This window comes from Corvus kubaryi, unplaced genomic scaffold (assembly GCF_017639235.1).
Source record: "Corvus kubaryi isolate FWS band 111438036 unplaced genomic scaffold, C.kubaryi_AGA036_p1.0 37241, whole genome shotgun sequence".
Taxonomy (NCBI): domain Eukaryota; kingdom Metazoa; phylum Chordata; class Aves; order Passeriformes; family Corvidae; genus Corvus; species Corvus kubaryi.
In genome coordinates, this window is record NW_024581071.1 from 652664 (window position 1) to 675010 (window position 22347).

A 22347-nucleotide genomic window follows, 5' to 3' on the forward strand; every position below is an offset into this window, starting at 1 on the left:
CAAACCAAACACACAGGGAACTGCTCAGGCTCTGGATTCACCTATGGACCTGAATTATTTCACCTGAACCCACAATCATAAAACCTGCCTCTCCCCTCATGATCCAGCAAAGGCAGGAGCTCAGTGAGCAGGAGCCAAGGTAAGTCTCAGCAGTGACACAGCCGAGCAGCAGAGAACAGAAACAACCTGGTGAGTCCCACTGCTCAGGGTGAACACCACACATCCCCCAGCAGCTCTACTGGGGCATTAATCCCCCAAAACTGGCAGATATAAAACAACCAGAGACACAAGAACCCTGCAAATGGGCAGATATCAACAACCAGGACTCCTCTTCCATTGTCCATGGTACCCTCAAAGCAACCACAGATGAAAAAAGAGCACCCACCAGGAACATCTGCTGCTGCTGCCAGCGCCAACAGCCACACGATTCCACCTACTCTGAACTGGGCTGGGGACAAGGACCACCACATCCTGGTCCCCAAAGCAAATGGCCCTGTAACAACACCCTGTTTTGTAAGGAAGAACCCAGGGCTGGGTGCCTGTACCGACACAGCTGTGGCAGTGAGTCCTGGGCAGAGAGAAACCCCTCCTGTGGGCACAGCTCACGGGGCTGCCCCAGCTGTACAGCCCTGATGCTCCCAGCAGCCACACACAGCAGGTAAGCTCTGCCTTCCTCACCAAACCACCCTCCAGCTGGATTTCACCTGCAACCATCAGGAACACATTGCTTTAACCCAGGATTACAAAGATAGCTCTGAGGAGGAGATCGATTCAGTGACAACCCCCACAACTCCTTGGCTGGCTCTGGACAGCAAACAGCCATGCCCATCATCACTGCAGTGCCAGCACTGACTTCACCTGAGAAGTGTGTTGAGCTGTCAACAGCAGATTTCTGATGTGCACAATTCATTCTCATCACTACATCCTTACCCTACACGACACTCTCGCTTCCTTCATCTCCCACCCCCATGAGGAAAACCACCAAATTGCTCAGCTGATTCCCTGTCAGAATAAGCAAGGCAGGATGGTTCAGATCAGCACAAACCCGTGTCACAGGGCTTGGGCCTCTCCATCTATTCCCTTGTAAGCAGAAAGAGCTCAACAGCAGTGCCACACGCTGCACCTGGGAATGGGACACCCAAAAAACTTCTCTACTCCAGCTTCTTTGGGAGAAAGAAATCACTATCTGCCCATTCTGAGCCTCCTATGTCACCTGTGTGACCAACCCCTGAACAACAGATGCATCGAGATTTTGAACTTCTCATCAACAGCCTTCCACTGCATTTTCATAAACAAACATGTGACAATATTGACAGCAGATTGCCAAATCCTGTCCTGGAAGGATTTCCCCACTCCCAACATTGTGCACCTCCCAGCCAAAGGATACAACTGGTGGCACACACAGAAATAAATGGACCCCCCCCAGCAAGAAGCTCTTCTGAAAAGCTTCAGTCCTGTGTCACAAGACACTACCAAGCACATGACTGAGCCTACAGGACTCACATGGACTCTCCTACTCCCACAGGCCCCGAACAATTTGCACCCAAAGCTCCCTCTCACAGCTGTGTCGTAGCTCCACACACCTGGCTCCTGAATGTGTCTGTGTCTGTGCACTCCTCTGCATCACGCTCGACCTGTGCCCTGGGCAAGAGCATTTACACTCCTTCTGCCTCTCCAAAACCTCCCCTCAAACAGGAGTGCAGGAACAGGGAAGCCAGGGAACAGCTACAGCATCTCTCCACTATTTCCAGCAGAGGATGCCATAGCACATATGTAATACTTCAACATAGGCAGATGCCAAACATATGTCCCAAAGATCTGGGAAATCAGTCATATCCCACCAGCTGAAAACCTCCTGCTTACCCTTCCATGCTGCCTTCCTTCTTTAAAGCAACTGCCACCCTAAATTTCCTGTATCTGTAACTACCAAAGTTTATTTAGTGGTATCCAACACCGTATCAAATGCTTTACAGAAGTCCAGGTAAATGGGATTACTAAATTTTAAAAATCTATTTACTTATTATTCTTAAAGAAAGCCACCAAATTTATTATTCTGTGACAGAATGTATTTGAACATTTTCACTTAGCTCTGTACCTTCAAATTCTGTTATTCAGAATTTGAAGCATATGGCTTTAGAGTAGCTTTTTAGGCCATGGTGGGATGGAGCCTCCTCAGTTCAGAGCCCCTTGGAAGAAGGTGCCACAGCCTTCATTCCCTGCTTCATCACTCTGCAGGGGTAAGTGTCCTGTCTATGGAAACACATGGTGCAGCACAGAGATCAGTTTAACAGGGTTGTACCAGCCCATGCCATACACCCCTAACACACATTTCTCTGTGATGAGCCATTTTCCACACAAGTCACTGCCAGGAGGGACAAGTTAATGTACCTCCTACCAGAACTCTCGCGCTAATGATGCACTTACATTCAAGATCACATCTCTCCTGGCTTTAGCACAGCCATTCCCTTGCAGGTCCTTGCACTTCCATTGCCCTTCTGTCACCAACATGTCATCTTCTCCCTTCAGCTGAACACGGAGCTGCTTCCTTCCCCACTTCACAGCTTACAGATAGCTCCTCTCCTTCCTGACCTTTGACAAGTACCTTTGGTTGCTCACCAGTCCTCCACTACTCCGTTTACTCTGATTTTAATACCTTGGGTTGGATTTTTGCCAGTGCAGGTTTTTTGGCTTTTGCCAGGAACATGGACTGACGATTGTACCAGCAGTTTTGACTAAGAAGTGACTCCAACTGTCCCTCAGATCCATAGTACACCCTCTAGTCTAGCTGGCTTCCCAGAATAATTAATTCCTCCAGTTTCCTTGAGCCTCCAACTGACCCCAAGAACAACCCAGTGCACTTTTTGATGAAAGTGCCATATTACACAGCCCCAGCTCAGCTGCCTGATCCCACCCTTTAACTGCCCCTTTAGCGTGCCTGGAATGTGCATCCCTGTGGGACTACAGGGGAACCAGATCCAAGAACTGATCCAGATTTAAAGGAACTACTGGTAAGACTTATCTTTCTTTTAATTAAAGTAAGTCCTAACAACAGCTTTATCAGCACAAATAAGATGATGGTGGAGGGTTGGTGTAAGATGCTGGAGACTGGAGCAACACCAGCACCTAAAACATAACCAGAGCTCACCTCTGGAGCCTCATTTACATCTACAAAGACATTTGATGATGATTATTATTATCATTATGGGTGGTTTTTTAGGACCTCAATATCTAAAAATCTTCTAATACAAAAACATTTATGAAGCTGTACCATAACATTATTTTACCATGTAACATTATTTTAATAACCTATTAAGCTTCCATACAGGATGAAAATGCAGCCATTGCAAGGAATTCCTCCTCCGTCTCCAAAAAGGAACAGCAGATGGACAGTGCTTGGCTGACACCTCAGTCAGCAGCACTGCCCCACAGGCCCTACTGCCTCCCAGCTGCAGCACATAAACTACAAAACACCAAAGTATTTCTGAGCAAAACCACTTCATCCCTGTCCACGTTAGGACATCACACCTCTTTTCCTCTTGTTTGTGCAGCAAACTAAGCAAACCTTTTGTGAGGACTAGGTGCTGCTCACCGCCCTCACTGAACAAAGGGCTGACACAGCTCCTATCAACCAATTCCCTACCCCGTGCTGACCCCAACGCTCCCACAGGGATCCTTCCTGTCACGTTTCACAAATTATGTCAAGCTGCCTTAATCTCGCCAATTCAACAAGTCTGTCCCGTTCTTATTTTATTCCTTCTTGGATACAACCAGCTCTCATTATTCCCTCACCCAAACCCAGAGTGGATAATGACAAAGAAGCTGGACATCGGATTCCACAGAGTGGACACTAGAGATGTTCTTCTGTAACGTCAGGATTCGTCATATGAATGCAGAAAGACCAAAATCAGGGCAAATATTCCATTGCAAACATTCATTCTTCGAGGCCCCCAGCAATCCAACAGGACATGAGGCTCACACGTGCCCAGCTGAGCACAGAGCACCAAGATCAGGAGGGAAGCACAAAGCTTCTCAACCAGTTTCCACTCTTGCTCTGCCTTTGAGCATCACTGTGTTTAAGTAAGATAAGATGCAAATCAGGGCAGCCAGGATGTTCTCCAGGAACTATTAGTGTTGGAGGCACCACTGCCCTGGAATTAAACACCTCGTGCAAGTCCTCATGAGCTACCTGAGTGACTGAACAAGGCACAGACATCACAGTGAGTCAAACCTCAAACCTGAACTTTGTGCTGTTCAGAAAAGCAGCTCTGAACACAGTGGGACAAGGCTTTGCTGTGCTTTATCTAAAAAAACATGAGCAGCCCCGATGTCCCTCCAGGAATCCAGTGGTGGGGGTAGAGGGGCCCAGCCATGCACCCTGGGCTATCATGCCGTGTGCCGTGGCATGCGCAGTCAGTCACTGCCATCTCTCTAGAACCACAGTCCTTCTTGCAGCTGAATTGTCTTCCTTCCTCCAGTCCTGCAGTAAGAAAGGATTAAAACATTAAGGCCCATGAAATACAGTAAAAACAGAACGGGGAAAATACAGAGTAAAGGTGGCTTAAAACAAAATCACTGATTTCCGAAGTCACTGACTCCCATGGAGTGACAGCACTGCATCTCACAGGGAGAAGGGAACAGGAGGTGTCCCCTGAGCAGCAGTGATTATGGTACAGTACAGGACCACTGCTGAAAAATATTAAGACACAATATACAGATATGGCTGTTTTCTAGAGTTAGAAAAATGTGCATGTGAAATACTTTCCGAGACGGACATTAATTTTCTTAAACCCTCCACAGCACACTCCTCAGATCACTGTACAGTTGTGACCAATGCCTTAGAAAGCTTCATATAATCTTAAGGACATACATTCCTGCATGAATTACCTCTGCACTGTGCAGGATGTGGGACAGTGCAGATGTGCCATTCCCCATGTGCTATATATAGCATCTACACAGCAGAGACACAGCAGGAACACGCACAACTGACAGGTCTGTGTATGTAAACAATGCATAAATACAGCCTACATGTGCTTCACTACACACAGGTATTACAGGTGTGTGTGCACACGCACAAACATATATGCACCCTGCCTCCTGAAAGATGTAAAGCAGAAGGAACCACCTGGGACAGAAAGGTAAAGCAGGATACACGGTCACAAAAGTGTTTCATCACAAATTCTGCAAGTCTGGTTAGACCAAGACCAAAGCCCTCCATGCCAGGACTGAGAAGCACACGAGCTACTTACCACAGCTGTTCATGGGGTGCAGGACAGCCCTGGAGTCCTGCCAGTGCCAGTGCCTGCTCCTCCTGTGACAGCAGAGCTGGAGCCCATGGCAGCAAACAGCTCAGCACAGCTGACACTGCCCCAACTCTGCTCCCAAGTCAAACCACTCCTGCTCTGCTCTCCTCTAAGAGCCTTCTCTTTAGGGCAGAATCTGTTCCAACACATTCCAACAGTAGGTTTAACAGGTTTGTTAAAGTAGGTTTAACAGCTCCTCTGATCCCTACTCTGAGAACACAGGAAGCTTCAAACTTACTTGTATTAAACTCAGTTCTTTGTAAGCTTTAGTTTGAGCACATGCTCTTTTATAAGCATGGAGCTCCAGCCCTGCAGGGAGAAGTCAATCCATTCTGGAAAGTTCAACATTTAGAACATTATAAACCACACTTACAATTCAAATAAAGAAAGTCTGCATTTTAACTGTGCCAAATTTGGTTTAAATTCATTTTGTTGCAATTAAGTATTATTTGCCAATGAGATGCTAGTACAAGTTATGTTCTGACAAACTAGATTCGGAGTCCCATTTTGCTCATCACTGTTTCTACACATAAACACTTTAAAAAAAAAGACAAAAAAAGAAAGTGTGTCACAGTGCAAAGAGCAAAACATCATGATTTATTCACCTTCATTAAGCTGCACAGGTAACACACACACACATAAAACCAGTCCCAAACGTTCCACTTCCCCTTCCTGCTGTCAGTACAGGATGGAAGGAGAGGACACTTTAGGGAAAAGAAAGTCAGTTTCAAAAATCAGGACTCTAAAGATGAGGAGATATTTGGGGAACAGGCAGGGTCCCTCTGACACTGAGCTACTGCTGAGCTGGGGAAGCATGAGGGGAATGACGGGAGGGGGGATGGCAGCCAGGCTTTCCTTAAATAGCTGCTCACTGCCACTGCTGGGACAGAATCCAGAGCACCGTTAGCATGACCTTGCACATTTCTTATGGTCATATTCGTCTTTTTTTTTTTTTTTTTAAAGGATAGGAAATACAGAGAAAACGATTCAGACATCCTTCTCTGACGTGTCAGTTTAACACCTTTTTTCTCCCCCCCTCCCCCTTTCACTGTTCTGGAAATGAAGAGGGTGAAATTTGGAAGCAGGATACCAAAACAGCAGAGCAAGGAGGGGGAACAGTCAAAAGCCAGGGAGTCTGTCAGGAATTCTGCAAAACCAGAGTCTCTGCCTGGGGGTTAATGGGTCTACACTAAGTTTTTTGGTTTGCTTTTTTAAAAAGAGCCATTTCTGAGGGGCTCAAACTTCACATGGCCATGTCTGTTATTAAGCTTTTTGGAATTAAACACATTTTTTCCCCTCATGATTTTTCACAGAAGAAAAACATGGAAAATACAACAGTGGTCAAAATAAACACGAGCAAAGCAAACTACATGGGATGAACTCTGGTGGGAGCAAGAATGGAGAAGGTGTTCCAGCTCCACGCAAAGGGAAACCCAGGAAAGGTCTAAATCCTGATGAAGCATTCCTCAGTGCACCAGATGCTGAACATTCAACAGTCCACTGATATACTGGTAGGACAGAAAATTCTCACTTCTGCTCTTTACCAATTTAGCACAATGAATAATTCCATATGGTGAACAGTGCTGAACTGAGAAATTCCCCTCACAGAAAAAATAACTGCAAATCAAAAACTCCTGAGTTGAAAGAGATCCTGAGCTGAGGCAGCATTGCCACACATTCTATGACATCATACATGAAACACTATTTATATTTCTTGTTCCACATCTTATTTTTCACAGTAAGCCATTAAGAGAAAAATCAGAGGCAACATCTCAAAGATACAACAATTAGCCCAGCTCTGAGAGGGATTATTTCTGTGACTAAAGGACAGGAGGCACCTGCTGAAACGCAGCAGAACAGACTTCAGCTTACCAAAACTAAAAGTTTGTGTTGGTGAAGAAGGGACTAAGACTGGAACACAGTCTGTGCAGAGCCAGCAGGGTTTTATGTGCTCCTTCAACCAAAAGGATGCAGTTTCAGAAGCATTTTCTGAAAAAGCCCCTTACAGAACCACCCCCAGGGTGTTACCTGGGGGTGTCTGTCCTGCCCCAGCCTCACCCGAGGAACTAGGGAGCCTGACCTGCACTGATGGTCCCTTCTCATGGAATTACAGCTGTTAGGTTGGAAAAGCCCTCTAAGGTAGGTAATGAAGTCCAACCATCAACCTGGCACCACCAGCAGCCCGTGACCCTAAGTGCCACACCCACACGTTGTTTGAACACTTCCAGGGACGGTGACTCCACCACTGCCCTGGGCAGCCGCTGCCAGGGCTGGACAACCCTGGCACAACTTGCAGAAAGTCTTCATCCAACCTAAACCTCCATTATGCCAACTTGAGGTTGTTTCCCCAAGAGCTCCCTGAAGAAGTCTCACTACACATTTCTGAGTAACAGCATAGCTGGGCTTTGGGTTTGGTTTAATCAGGAAGAAAAAGGTAAGATAAAGACGATGACTTTTTTCCCTGAAAAATAAAAAGGAAGCTAAGCCCCTTCTTTTAATTCCATCTTTCTAACAAGGCCACAAGTTACAAAATCTTTAGTGGAGGAACCTTGATTGGCCTATTCCTGAACACAGCTCAGATTCTTCTGAAAACATGTCAAATTCCAAACTGCACAATAATAATCCAATTCCTGCAGGGAAAAAAAGACAAAATATGAGCAATTAAGTAAAAGCCTAATTCTATTTTGAAGTACATCACCCTTCACCAGGGCTCAAGTAAAAGCATCCCAAGTATGTTCCAAACAAGTGCTCAACAAAACTAACCATGAACATGTGACAAAAGTACAAAACTCCTTTGCATTATTAACATAGATAATGTCATTTAAGTCTTAACACCAGTGTAAAATATCTATGAGTTGTTTCATTTAATTTTGAAAATCCATATAGAAAACAATGTTCATAACTCCATCCACAGGATTCTACAAAGCTGCTGCTTCATCAACAAATCTTTGAACTGTTTCAATATGAAAAATTCCATTTTTTCAAACTGCTCAAAAATCATTGCAGAGAATTTCCAAGCACTTGAATTGAAGCACAACCAAAGTATGAACTTGATACATTTCTGCAGTTATTTCTAAAATATGTTAATTTACATAAATCATCTCAAAATAACACAATGGGATTCAACTTCATTTTAGACATTTGGAAAGCAGTGTCATACTTTATTTAAAGTAAACCCATGTAAAAACAAAGTTTAAATGAAAATGGTACCTGAAAAATAAATTATTTGATATAAAACAAATCAATAACTTAAAAACACACTAAATATACAAAATGTGTAACCATATACTGTACAGTATGGAAAGCAATTGATAAAACCTTCTGTCCCACAAACAGATTAATTTATAAACAAAAGATTACATAAGTTAAAGGAAAGGAAATCAATAAAAAGACTAGAAGTACAGTATTATTCAAATTACTCATCAAATAAAGGTTTATCCCAACTTATGTTTCAAACGTCTCAAGTCATTTTCTTCTCAATGACCAAGTGAAAAAGTTCAGCCATACCACTAAAACCTTGCTCAAAAATGTTTAAAAATAAGGAACAACAGTAGAAGAATACTGAGATTCTAAAATGTGAACACAGAAGCAATTTTCCAAGGTTTCAGGTGGCAGTTCTACCATTACTGTTTTCCCATCATTAGCAACAAAAGAGAATTTCAGTGCTGAAAAGTCCACTCAACAGAAAAATATTTCTAAACCTTTGTTGCTGTTTGATCGAGTGTGATCTAGAAGGAATCACCAGGGTTGAACGTCAAACCCACTCACAGGGTGGTGGGTTATGCTTTAGAGATCATAAAGTCTTTGACTGATTTTAAATGATGAAGGAGGAGAAAGCAACACTTTGAATTGGTTTTGTTTGACTACATGAGACTACTACAAAAAGCAACCACGGGAACGATGCCATACCTGATCAACCTAGGAGTGGACACTTAGAAATTAATGCTGATTTTCAATCCACTGGTTGTCATGGAGGTACTGCCTCTTCCGAGCGAGAGGGAGGGAACTGAGACCCTTTTTATGAACTCCACATTTTTTATTTTTTATATTAATAAGGAGAAATCCAATAAGGTATAATAACCAGAGAAAATAACCACTGGCCTCTTGAGCTCTGGATTTATCCGTTCTGCTGTGCTGAGTAGCCAGCCTTGAGAAGTGCAGAGCTACGTTAGAGGAACTTGCCGAAGGCACAAAAAGGCTCTCCTGCTTCCAAATAGAGATTAAAGTACCTCAGGTGACAAATTCAGCTCTTGGAAAATAAAAACAAAACAAAAAAAAAGCCAAAACACAAGTGCAGCTCCACTCAGGAAGCTCAAGGGGTTGGTGTTTCCCTATGCTAAAGGTGAATTTGGTCCCTTCCCTCTAAAGCTATTTGCAGATGCCTAAACATAGAAACGTAACAATAAGGTGCTTCGCTGACAGAGTTATAAAGGACACGTTTCTTCATTATGGAAATAAAAAATATGGTGACCTTCTGGCAGAGGCAGCATCCGGACAAACTGCTCCGTGTTCTTGTGATCGAACCAGGCTACCAGCAGTTCGCAAGAGCCGTGTGTTAAAAACCTCCCACAAACCCCAACCTTCTGCAGGCAGAGCTATCAGAGGAGGTACTTTGAATAAACAGTTTATTTTATCATATGATTTGTATATTGTGTTAGAAAAGTAAATGTGGGGACATCCTCCAAGTTTTTGTTTTAAAGCACATATGTAACGATAAACTATCCAAAAAGAAACTTGCGTTATTGCCATTTAGAATGCACTGGAAAAAAATCTCTCCTGAAATATTTGAAGAATTTCTGCTTTATTGACCTTACCCAGAACATTAAAGCAACATAAAATTGTAACAAATGTTGAAGGACCTTAAGGACTATTCATTTTCCAAACTCAGCTTTAAAATAATGGATCACCTTTACAGTTAGTTCATCATTTTGGTTTTGCCTGCTGGACATTCTTTCTATAAATTATACCAGGTTTTTTTAAAAAAAGATTTTTAACTGCTTTGTATAAATAACATTACTACAACGTTCAATCCCCCTACAAAAATAGGTGTCCTCTCCACGCAAACACCCTTTGGTCATCTGGACAAGGCAAGTGACCACACACTGACCAACCAGTGCTCACTGCGGTGACAATTTATCCTGCTCCAGTGACTTGTCTCTGGATTTTCAGTGGTTTTCATGCTCACACGATACAGATGTACAGAAAACATATCCAAGCAAAGGGAAGGAAAAGCTGTGCGGCCACACAGCAGTGTGGTGATGGTGACTTCTCCCCTCACCCTAAGAGCTGGATCCTCAAGCCTTTCCCAGTCCCAGTGCACAGGAGGGCTCAGGAGGCAACAGTAACTGCACTGGCCAGTCTCTGATGGGAGAGTGGAGCAGCTCAAGTAAACCAAACTTTACAATAATGCAGCTTGAAGAACAAAATAAAATAAATCCAACACTTCAGTGCACAGACACCATCTAACAGGGAATCACTGAGAACTGAACACACTGAGCTGCTCTGATTCTGCTCATGCCTGGATTTCTGGTGTTGCCATTCCCTCACCTGAACGATCTGCACGTGCCTTTGCCAGCTCATACAGCAACAACAGAGATTCCTCTTCCATATTTATGTGGGATTTCCCTATCTGCTGATGGTTAACAGGAGGTTTATAGGTGATGAGGCTCGTGGCCAGCGTTTTACACAGGGTGAATTCCATTCATGTGGACATCTGGGAAGCAAATGCCCTTGGCATCTATACATGAGCCCCTGAGACAGCAACACAGACAACTGTGTTTGCAGCAGGAATTACACCTGGTCCTTCAGAAGCCACACCTGGGGCTGTCCCAAGAGACCCTTAACCTACTCTAAAGGACACCAAAACACTCCCATCACAGCTGCTCCCGTAGCACATCTCCAGTACAGACCAAAAAAAACAGGTCTTCAAAATCTGATCATCACATCCTAATCCAGCAGTGAAGACTTTCCAGAACTCTCTACCTCAATGAGACCACTGCATCTCATGAGAAATGTGAGACCTCTGCTTTGAGATAGCCCTTTGGTTCTACAAAGATCCTGCAAGCACTGACTGATAGAAGCATCACCTGACAGGAACACCTGGATTCCACCAAATTAATGGATGAAAAAACAGAACACTCTGAGAATTAAGAGGCCAAAACCTCTCCTGAAACAGATCTGTTCAAGTGGGAGCTTCAAAGCAGGGTCTGCTGAACGATGTGAGGAGGAAATCAGTTGCTCCTACCTTTTGGGTAGAAAAAGTCCTAGCAGATGTCTTGTTAGAATTTAGTTTCCACCCCCAGAAGTTTCCTTTTGGTCTTTACTAGTAGGATGCACAGGCTGCTGTTTAGGACCAAAAGCATCAAGAATACATACACAATTTTTTCTGTACTTCAGCTATTTATGCCAAGGTTTTATTGACTTAGAATAGTGCAGATCATAAACTACTTCTGGTATCAGCTCTGCATATTAGCAGAAGATTTTCCTCTTTTCCCAACTCAAGCAGCAGTGCTTTGCTTAGACCAACTGCCTGGAAATTATCAGAGCAACTAGCAAGGAAAGCTGGAATCAGACCTTTTTTAAAAGAGATTCTTGTAGTAGCGGTACAAAACCATATCCTGTACTTCCTTGTTATTTAGCAAAGAATGAGAGATGGAAAAATAGGGAAGCAGTGGAAAAAGCAAGGAACAGCGATGCCAGAAAGCATCCAAGAGAAGGAGTTTTTTCAGAAGTGGCAGCACAGCAACGTGCTGCTGCCATAGCCAGTGTGCTTGGAACCAGGACTGATACAGTCATGTTTAGGGGTCACCTGCTGCAAGTCGGAACCCCCAGCTATATATTGTGATAAACAGCAACTCCCACTTAGTTCAGTAGCAAATTTATCTTAAATGGAATAAAGCAAGAGAGAATGACAGGAATTGGGAATGACTACAGCCCACTCCTGTGGAACAGGACAGTGCAGGGTTCAGCAGTGATGGGACACAGTAAGAGAAAAATTTCTCTGTACTACACAGCTTTAACTTGGGAGAACCCCCAGATTCCTTCCCAATCTCTCTTTGTACACAGAAAAGAAATAATCATTGACATAATAAATGGATGGTGATGAATTGGTGGAAGGAAACCTCTGGCAGCCAAGAGCAGCTTCAGGGGGGTGGAAGTGGGTTGGCCGCTGTGTCACAGCCACCGTTTTGCAGACCACTGAGCTTCTCAAGAGATGGGGAGTGAACAGACTGGCAGGAGAGGCAAGGTTGGATGTTTTGACAGGAAAAATCCCACCAGCATTCACTGCACACAAGCTCAAACTCAGCGGGAGGCTGCTCATGGGGCCAAGGCCTATCTGTAGGGTTTAGATATGTCCTGGGCACGTCCAGGAACATCAGCAGCTCCCACAGGTCATCCCTGGAGCTGGGCAGCAGCTCAGCCACATGTGGAGGCTGAGAGAGCCCTCGGGCTGTGCAGATCCCATGGCAAGGAGAGGACAGGGAGAGGACAAATGGCAAGCGCAGGGCAAGGTCAGCTGGGGGTGGAGCGAGACGAGCAGGCAGCATGGACTGGCCTCTGGAGTTTGGAAATGAACTCTGGGGCTGGCAGAGATTCAGGCAAAACAAGGAGATACTGCATTAAGTGCCACAGACCCCACTGCCACACCTGCTCTACCTACATAAACACCAGAGCCAAGTCTCTAGTTGTGCACAGCAGCTCACACACCTGCACAGGCAGGGTCAGCCTTCCCAGGTTCCTACCCAAGCACACCTGAGGGTTACATCAGTCTGTGGCACACCATTTCTATGTGACAGATGTCTTGTGGTGCTTGTTTCAAAACTCTTTTTCTTCTACTCATCTGTCAAACCAGTAAATTAAAATTCTCTTAAAGAGGAGCTACAGTTCCTTAAAACAACACTCTGAAAGCTAGACACTTTGTGCAATACTTAGCAAAAAAAAGAACAGAAAATAAAAAACAAAACAAAATTTGAGCAAAACAAAATCAAATTTAATGTTCTTAAATGCAAAAGTAAAAACAAACAAAAAACACAAAAAAGCAAAAGAAAATTAACAGAAACAGAACAACTCAAAGTTTCAAGGCAGTCTGCAGAAAACCTGGGGGATTAATCTTTAAATCTACAAATCAAAGGGGTTTTTTGGTTAATATCTAACTTGCAAGTTGTAAGTACTTTTCTGCTGAGTGTTCAATAAGTAAAGCTAGTTGCCAAAACAAAATCCTATTAAAATAGAAAAATCTAGCACTCATTAGAAGGGATGCGAGAAATACAATGCTCAAATGTTTATAACTGGTTTTTCTTTACAAAATAGAACTGCCAAAGGAATTCCAACTACAATGATCTTGGAAAATGAGTAAGTATCTTGCTGCATTATAATGTACCAGTAAGTAGTGCACCATGCATTAAATATTTGGACAGAAGAGATTCAGTCTGATAAAGTAGCAACATATATTCACACTCGCTTTTTTGGAGTTTCATTTTGACTCTGAAATCTTCCCGGAGTTTCTTTGAAACTCTTTGGTCCATTCCTCTCAAAGTGGGCTTTAAAAGTCACGTTTCTAAAACCTGTGAATTGGACAGCTTGGCCACTGCTCAGTGTGCAACTTACCTCCTCAATGGTGTTAAAGTTAGGCTGGCATGCTACTACTTACAAGACCTTGACTTTAAAAAGCCTGATCCTCAACTAGACACAGAGTAATGAATATTAATTGATCAAACAATTTACTGTCGACTAAAACATTAGTATTTCTCAACTTTTCTTCCATACTACTGAAACTGGGGGGGAACAAAAGGACAGGGGGATGGGTAGGAAAAACAACATAAAACCAAAGAAAATCAATGAATTCAGCCTGATATTTTTCAGAAAATTCCAGTTTTTGCAGACAACATTCAATGAAACAAATGTTAGTCTCATAAGTGAAAGCATGCTTCAATTTTACCACCATCCAGAGGGTCTAGTTAATGCAATCTACTTAAGATTTCTGGGGATTTTTAACATGTTTTAAATGAAATAACTTAAAGGAACTTAAAAATTGGTCTAACATTGTGGGATTTCAAACATTTGAACATGTCAGTTGCATCCCAGAATATAAAACCTTTTCACTTCTCATTTAGACTAAGACAAACACTTGTGAAAATTGGCGCAAAATGAGTTTTACACTAACAAAAATGTTTCAACTTCTGTCACTCCATTATCTATTCCATACAAAAAGCACGAGCAAGTTATTTGTGGGACTTGTTGGTTTTGAAGGAAACCTGTAAGATTTTGTCCCCCAGGCGGTAGCCATTAAGACTTGCTATGGCCATTGCAGCTTCTTCATAGTTTGTCATGGTCACAAAACCAAAACCTTTGCACTTGTTGGTGTTGAAATCTCGAATAACTTTCACATTGGTAACCGCACCAAAGGGGCCAAACATCTGCCAGAGGATTCCCTCATCAGCATCTTGACCAAGGTTGTAGATGAAGATACACCAGCCAGAAGATGCGTTTCCTGGAACATTTACACCAGAAAGCCCACTCATGTGATCTACACCCATAGGAGAGAACCTAGCAAATAAAAAGCACAATATTTCATGTAAAAGTTCAATTCAATTAAGCAAATTAACTTGAATGGGAAGCAACTGAGAATGAATATTTTATACATGGCACATCAAAACTGCCACATAAATGTTTCCCCATTCAAATTGACAATCAAATTGACAGCTGCCAGGAAAAAAAAAAGTTAAAGTATTCCAACTGCTTTATCAACAGGGAACTATCCTAGAAATAGGCAAGGAACAGGCAAGACAAGATTACATGATCACCTTCCCAGGGGACCTGGATGGATCTCTGAACTCAGCCAGGCTGCTCAGAGTGTCCAGGGCATTGCTGCAGAACTGCTCGAGTTGGGGGCACAGGCAGCACCTCCCCAGAGGCCCCAGACACCCCTGGCCATCTCCCACTTATTTCACAGGAGACTTTTTTCCACCCCATCCTCCTTTTCTTGCCTCTAAAAGAACATGTTGGGAAACTCTTAAATCAAAGAGTTTCTTTGGGTTTGCTGAGGCAGGGGATGAGTGGGCTGGGTTCTGAGCAGTAGAGATTGTATGTATTAATTTCTTCGTTTGTGAAACAGAACAAAACCTACTCCCTTTCCACTCAAAGGCAGCAGGTGCAGGCAAACACTCCCAACATGAGCAGGCTCAGTGCAGTTTTACTGTTCCAGTGTGTATGGATGGTTTTATTAATTTTACACCAACTTCATACCAGGAAAACTTAGAACTGACTTTACTGAACTGGATTTTTTAAATCACCTACACACTCTTCCTGAATCCTGCCTCCTTCACAATACCGCAGCAGGATTCATGCATAATAAAGAGCAAAAACCTTCTCCTTTTTATGTCTTGCTTTATATTAATTTCTTTTCCCTATAACCCACGTTTCTAATTCCCCTTTATTCTATTTCTGGCCTACACTCCAAGAAAATCAAAGCTTCTCAATATTTTAGTGCAATATGAAGGTTACACAGCTAAGCACTCAAAGGCCAGGAAATGTAAAAGTTAAGGTCAAAAACTCACTTTGAACCCTAGTGCTTATTTATTATTTAAAAATATGAGGTCATGTGATCGTAGAAATATAATGATACTATACCAGGGGTTCCCAAATTGAGGTGTACCACTGGTGATTTGCAAACCCCTTAAAAGCGGTACACGAGCTGCTCTCTGCCAAGAGCAGGGCGGTGGCAGATCCTGATTCTCTGCTGACCTGGAGGAAACAGGGAAGGGATGTCTGGGCAGTGAATGCTGCATAAGTGCCAAATGCTTCCCCTCTGACTCTTCCTTGCCCTGCATCAAGGAGCTGCTACTGCCTTTCTTGAGGAGGGAGGGCTTGAGGAGGTGGCACGGGGACGGAAGAGAGCAGAGGGGCGGCAGTGCACACACACACACACACCCACACACACACAGTGCACTCACACAGGGCCCATTTCCCCCACGCTCTCTGGTGCTCAGAGCTCATTGCCTTGGACACCTGAGCTCCAGGACTCTCCTGTCCCCAGAGTAAGCATCACTCCATCCCTCCCTTGCTGCTGCTCTGCAGCCCAGGGGCTCCCAGAACACAGTGGGACACTCCTGAGCTGCACCAACTCACTGGCAGCCAGCCCCAAGCAAATCCAAGTTTGGGAAGCCTTGTACTACAGCCAAACTGAAAAAGCAGTTAGAAGTACCACAAGGTGAATGAGACACACCAACCCGTGTGATCTGATGATGAGGTGACACATCTGCTATTTCTTTTGGCTTTGTATAAAAACGTTCCTGTGCTTGCATGCTTGATACACTTACTTGTTCTGACAGACACCTTCAGCTCTGGAGCTTCTTTCCAAGTGAGTAACGATCTGGTAGGATGAATTTATCTTAATATCCATCAAGTTTTCATCTCAACAGATCACCAGTCCTGGGTCCCTGCTCAAACCACTGAGCTCAGCATTGCCTGACGTTGGTTCCAGCAGTCAGTATAGCTCTGCCCCTGCCTGCCCCAAAGGCTCAGGCTCTGCCCATGAGCCCAGGTAACACCACATCAAGGACTGCCATCAGTTGTAGAAGAGCAACTGGTATTAAATGCAAGAAAACAACAAATCTAAATGCTTGTTACAGACAAAAAAATTTAAAATAGCAAGTACCTCTGCTTTTTGGATTATCTCAGGGTAACAGCCTGCATGAGCAGGGCCTGGAGCAGCTGACACACAGCTCTCTGTCCTACCAGGACAGATTTTTGTGGCCACACCAATTTAAGACGACCTTTAGGAAGTTATACTTATTAAGGATGTTTAAAAGACTGTCCAACATGGGCAAACACTAAGGCCAACAGAGATCCAGGATGTTTCAGAGAAAGTGGATTTAAAATTCCTTTAGTATTGTAATTTGAATGATCTCAGTCTTAGCACACTTACAGCTGGTGTCCTCATTGCTGTTGTAATTATTTTTATACTGTCTCCCCCACACTGCTTTTTCAACCCTCCCTAAGAGTCGGTAAGCCAGTGTTATTTGTGGATGGTTCTTTCAAGCCATGCTAACCTAAAACTCCAACATCTTGGGGCATTAAGTATCAACAGCCGTGGATTTTCAATTGTAACTCTTTTTCACTTTATCCTTCTTATTTCTATGAATGACCTTTTGCTCCTTTGCCACTAGACAGACAGACGGCTTCATTTAACAGATCCTGGGATTAGTTTAACCCACTGGAAGATGTAATCTCAGAAATGACACTCCTAAATGAAAGCAATTTCTTCTCACATCTATGCAAGTCCTATAAATTCTTTTCATAGAACCACAGAAACTCCTGAGCTGGAAGGGGCCCTCAGGGATCATCAGTGCAGCCCCTGGCCCTGCACAGACACCCCAACAACCCCAGCCTGGGCATCCCTGAGAGCGCTGTCCAAACGCTCCTGCAGCTCTGGCAGCCTCGGGGCCGGGCCCATTCCCTGGGGAGCCTGGGCAGTGCCCAGCAGCCTCGGGGGGAAGAACCTTTCCCTGAGATCCAACCTAAACCTCCCCTAACACAGCTTTGTGCTGGTTTTGCTGAACTCTTTTCCCTGAGCTCTGAGGACAGTTACATACAGCACCACACGTGGGATGACAGTAAGCAGGAACATTAGTTTTAGTATCAGCTTGTGTTGCCATTGCACTTGAGCTTGGCAGCTTTTTATTTTTCAATAGTTCCACAAAGAGCAGGAGTGCAGCTACAATGACAATGTCCTTCTCACAAGCAACTTTTTCTGCTCTCTCTGCTACAGAAATGATCTGCTACGGTCAACAGAAATCTTGTTGAGAACTCAGTGACAGCAGCTCTAAGCCTGAAATAAATCAGGGTGTTGAGTTAAACAGCCACGTATGGAAGAATAGAAGCAACTGGGGTTTCAGTCCCGCATTCTTCCAGAACTTTGATGAAATACTAGTCTGGATGAAACGGTTTCTTCTCAATACACACAGCTTGCATCCAAATTAAAAATTGGTCTAAAAACTGAAAATTTAAACAATTTCACTGGAGTGAAACAAAGCAGGTGTACAGGAGCTGTCTGAGCAACCAGGGTTAAACACTTACGTCTTCTTGCACTTCCCCTTGCATCAAAGAACTATCAGAAATGACTCCCCTTCAGGCATTCAGGGCAGAACTCATGCACTGATACCGGCAGTTATGCCCATTACAGGAACTGGGAACTGGGTCCAACCCTGAACAAGTCTAAAAGCAAAATCAGTTGAATTGGCAATATTTGAGATTTGAAAGAATGTTCTTCTACTATAAAGCTCTGGTGAGCTGCAAAACCACAGGACTTCAGGGGCCCTGGCCAGTCTCCTCATGCTTCAGGAGCTAAACCCCTCCACCTCATCACAGGTCAGCACCTGGAGATCTGCTATTCTCTTTAAGTAAACAAATCTTACACCCTAAAGAAACCCCTGCCCCAGATGTCTGTGTTCCAGACACAACCCCATGCTGTGGCATCATTCCCTCTGGGTGGAAGCAGAGAGCCCAGGTCTTTGAATTAGTCCAGGAATCCAGTGGGATACAGCACTAAGACCAGTTCCTGATGTGAGCCACAAATACCACAGGAACTCTGAAGGATTAATAGAACATTAAACAAAGGGTTGGAGAAATTTCTGTAGGAAATTAATAATTACAAATTAGATACTAAAGGCTTAATCCTGGATTTACAGGGATTATGATGAAACGAGATGAAATGTAATCAAAATATCAGGTTAAGTATTCAACCTCTGTGGAGCAGGAGGTCACAACTTTAATTTATATAGACTGCAAGCTCTGTGGAAGCTGCTTATCCCTTTGTCATTTCTTGTTCACTACCAAAACAAACAAGACTCAACCCAAACTCGGGGTCCTGATCTTAACCACCGCTAAGTTGATCCTTCAAGGAAGACAGACTCACTAAAAAAACTTGAAGCTAACACTGAAGGTGGGAAGAAAAATACAAAGGGTTGCAGGACAGACTTGATGATGCTGGAGGTCTTTTCCAACCTTACTCATTCCATGACTCCAGGGGTAAGAGTTGTGCATACGTGTACCGATGTGCCTGCATGGGCGACTCAGGGAAGGATGCTTTGTAGTAAGTGTTGGAGTTCTTCAAGTCTGGGACGAGGCAGAGATGGACAGTTTGTGTCTGCAAGTCAAGAGGTGGCTCTTGCGTCCACAGCATCTTCCTGAAAGCACGGCCTGACCCCCAGCTGTTCTATTCCACCCTCTGCCAGGCTGGGGGACCTCAAAATCTTCAGCCCTTTCCCCACCAGCAGGTCTGTCACTGAGAGCAGCAGCCAGCCAAAGTGTGCTGACAAACAAGCACTGGGCACAGACACCCAGGGGGACCCAGTTCCCATGGCAGCAGGAACGGAACAGAGACAGAACATTTTCTCCCATCTTAACCCCCCACTATGACATCCCAAGCCTAGAGGAACACGGGGTGTGGCTGCCCCATCCCTGAAAGTGTTCCAGGCCAGGTTGGCCGGGGCTTGGAGCAGCCTGGGATAGTGGAAGGTGTCCCTCATGGGTGGGACTGGAGGAGCTTTAAGGTCCCTTCCAACCCAAACCAGTCTGTGATTCTACAAAACGCACACAAATTTGACATTAATGCTGCTCTAAATGCTACAGTAAGAGAAAAATGAACAAACTGGTTATTAAAATTTAGTTTCACCAGCAACAATTAACATAAATACATTAATCATTTTTATTGTTCCTGAGTGATCATTATAGGTTTGAATTAAAGGTATTTGGTCTCTTAATTATGAATGTGAATACTATTTACACTGCTTATTCTGATGCATTTTGATCCTGGCATAAATTCTAGAGGGAAGAATGATGAAAATGTCCAATTAAATTAAGAATGTTAAGAATGAAGAAATGAGCCATAAGTCTCAAGATTTTACTAGGACCAGGACACACTGAAGCCCTGGCTGAGACAAAGGGCAGATAGGTAGAGTTTTTTAATAATTCACCTAAATGCAAACAATGCAGAATTTCATTCCTTGGCATGGCTCAGAAGGTTTGGTGTGGAGATCTGGGTGTCTGCTTCGGGGAAACGAGGAGCTGCCTGAGCTAAACTTCCCTGGGCTACAGCTGAAGAGAACTGGAGGACAACTGAGGCTGGCAGAGACCACTGGAAATCCTCTAATAAATCCCCCTGCCCGAAGCAGGGCACCTGGAACAGGTTGCTTAGGCTCATCCTGTCACCAAAACTCACTGAAAACCGGTCAAAATAAAACTCCTTAACACCAATACAGCATTAAGAAGGGCATTATTCATTATAGGCCTGGTTGCACGGGGGATAACTCCACCTTGCATGCACATGATCTTCTACAAGTGTGTTGCTTATACACAGTCACCACGGGCATGTTTTGCTTATTACCATAAAGCCCTCCCCAGCTTCCCAGGTTCAGTCCTTGTTTTAGCCGTGGCTGCATTCCTAAGCCAGATGTCTTCCCCTTATCTTCCAACCACCCTTGCTGAGAAAGCAGATCCTGGATACCCTGTTTCCTGCTAAAACTACACAGGCACAGTAGAAATTGGATTAACCCTTTTGGTATCAATTCCAGCCAGGTTTCAGCATCTCCAAGGATGGAAACTTCACTGTCTCCCTGGGCAAACTGTTTAACCACTCTCAGTATAAAACCACAGCTGACTACAAACCACCAATTTTCTCTGGAGACCCATTACACAGAGCTGTGCTTGAAATGCTGAGCTACAGGACTATGGGCAGGTGACAGCAACACTGGAACAGCAGCACAGCTAAAAGCTGGCTAAGACTGTAGTCCAATTTTACTGAGCTCACTGGATCCCTCACAGGAGAAAAATAAAACAAAAAAAGAGTAAGTTCTCAACAGGGAACCACTGCTCTCAGAAACATACATCATCTCAAAGCCCATTGCTTCTCTGCAAGACAGTCAATATAGAGCATTTTCCAGAGCACCCTCCAACCATCAGCTTCCTCCATGAGAACCCAAGGCATTTCCAATTCAAGCAATTTATACTCAAAGCAACCAAAGCAATTTTCTATGGCAAAGCACAGTGTCTTCCACAGCCCTGGAAGCAGACAGGATGCTGCAACTACTCAATATTCTCACCAGTGAAGTCATGAGGCCTCGAAGGAAGGCAGAACCCTGCACAGTTTGCAATGCAGGCAGGAATCCCACAAAACCTCCTCGTCAGAAATAAGGTTTTCCTCTCTTATTGTAACACCTCCCTGCTGGAACCAACGATTCAGAGCTTTAATTAAGTTGCCAAATTCTATCTGTGTTCAGACATGCAGACCACAGAATGGAGATCTGTTGAGACAGGCACCTACCAACACCCACCTGGAACCTGCTGCTGCTGTCCCCTCACTGTAGCCCAGTAGTGGAAACAGACACCAGAGTGCAGGTACCTTTACATACTAACTTCAATATAAATGTTACAAGTAAGATTTTACTTTAATCATATTTTAATGCAACAGTTTATTTACATAACACTGCAGAACACAAAGTGCACTATGTATTCATTCACACATGCTGCAATGAAGGTATAACTGCCCAGCTGTGGGGCCGCAGCTCCCCAGACGGACACGGGAACAGGAGCACAGCCTTAAATGCATTTATTCTTCCTAACCTACCTGAATCTCTGCGCCTGGTGATGCACTGGCCCTCCAAACCGTCTAGCTGGTGAATGACACAGCTGCGACAACAGTGCCACATTTTTGTTCTGGTTAGGGTTGGCTGCAAACTTCACTGTAATGGGCTCGGAGGAACCTGGGGGTTTGTGACCATTGAAATTTGTAATTGCCTCTTCTGCTTCTGACCTTTTGTCAAACCGGATAAATGCGACCCCTCTGGACAAACCTTGTAACCAAACCAATAAAAAAAAAAACAAACAAAAAAACAAAAACAACAACAAAAATAAAAAATTGAAGTTCAGGATAAACTCAAAATAACTTTGAAAACAAAACCCAAAAAAAGTTCAGTATTTCTATGGTCACAGCTTTCAAGTTCTCTACATTTACATTTCTTCAGCAGCTGAAGCATAAAGTACAAAATTA

General features: G+C 43.9%; 1 protein-coding gene across 2 annotated transcripts in view; it reads right to left on the reverse strand.

The window, feature by feature from the left end:
• Positions 1-3730: 3730 nt before the first annotated feature.
• Positions 3731-22347, reverse strand: part of ELAVL1 (ELAV like RNA binding protein 1) — a 47415-nt gene continuing 28798 nt past the window's right edge. The window contains exons 5-7 of one of the 2 annotated variants that reach the window (XM_042023271.1): positions 21925-22150; positions 15930-16043; positions 3731-14846 (exon numbers count right to left, since the gene is read on the reverse strand). In XM_042023271.1, coding sequence (XP_041879205.1) covers positions 14522-14846; positions 15930-16043; positions 21925-22150 — 665 coding nt within the window. In that variant the 3' untranslated portion in view covers positions 3731-14521. The remainder of the gene's footprint in view (positions 14847-15929; positions 16044-21924; positions 22151-22347) is intronic. The other variant, XM_042023272.1, reaches the window with a different exon arrangement.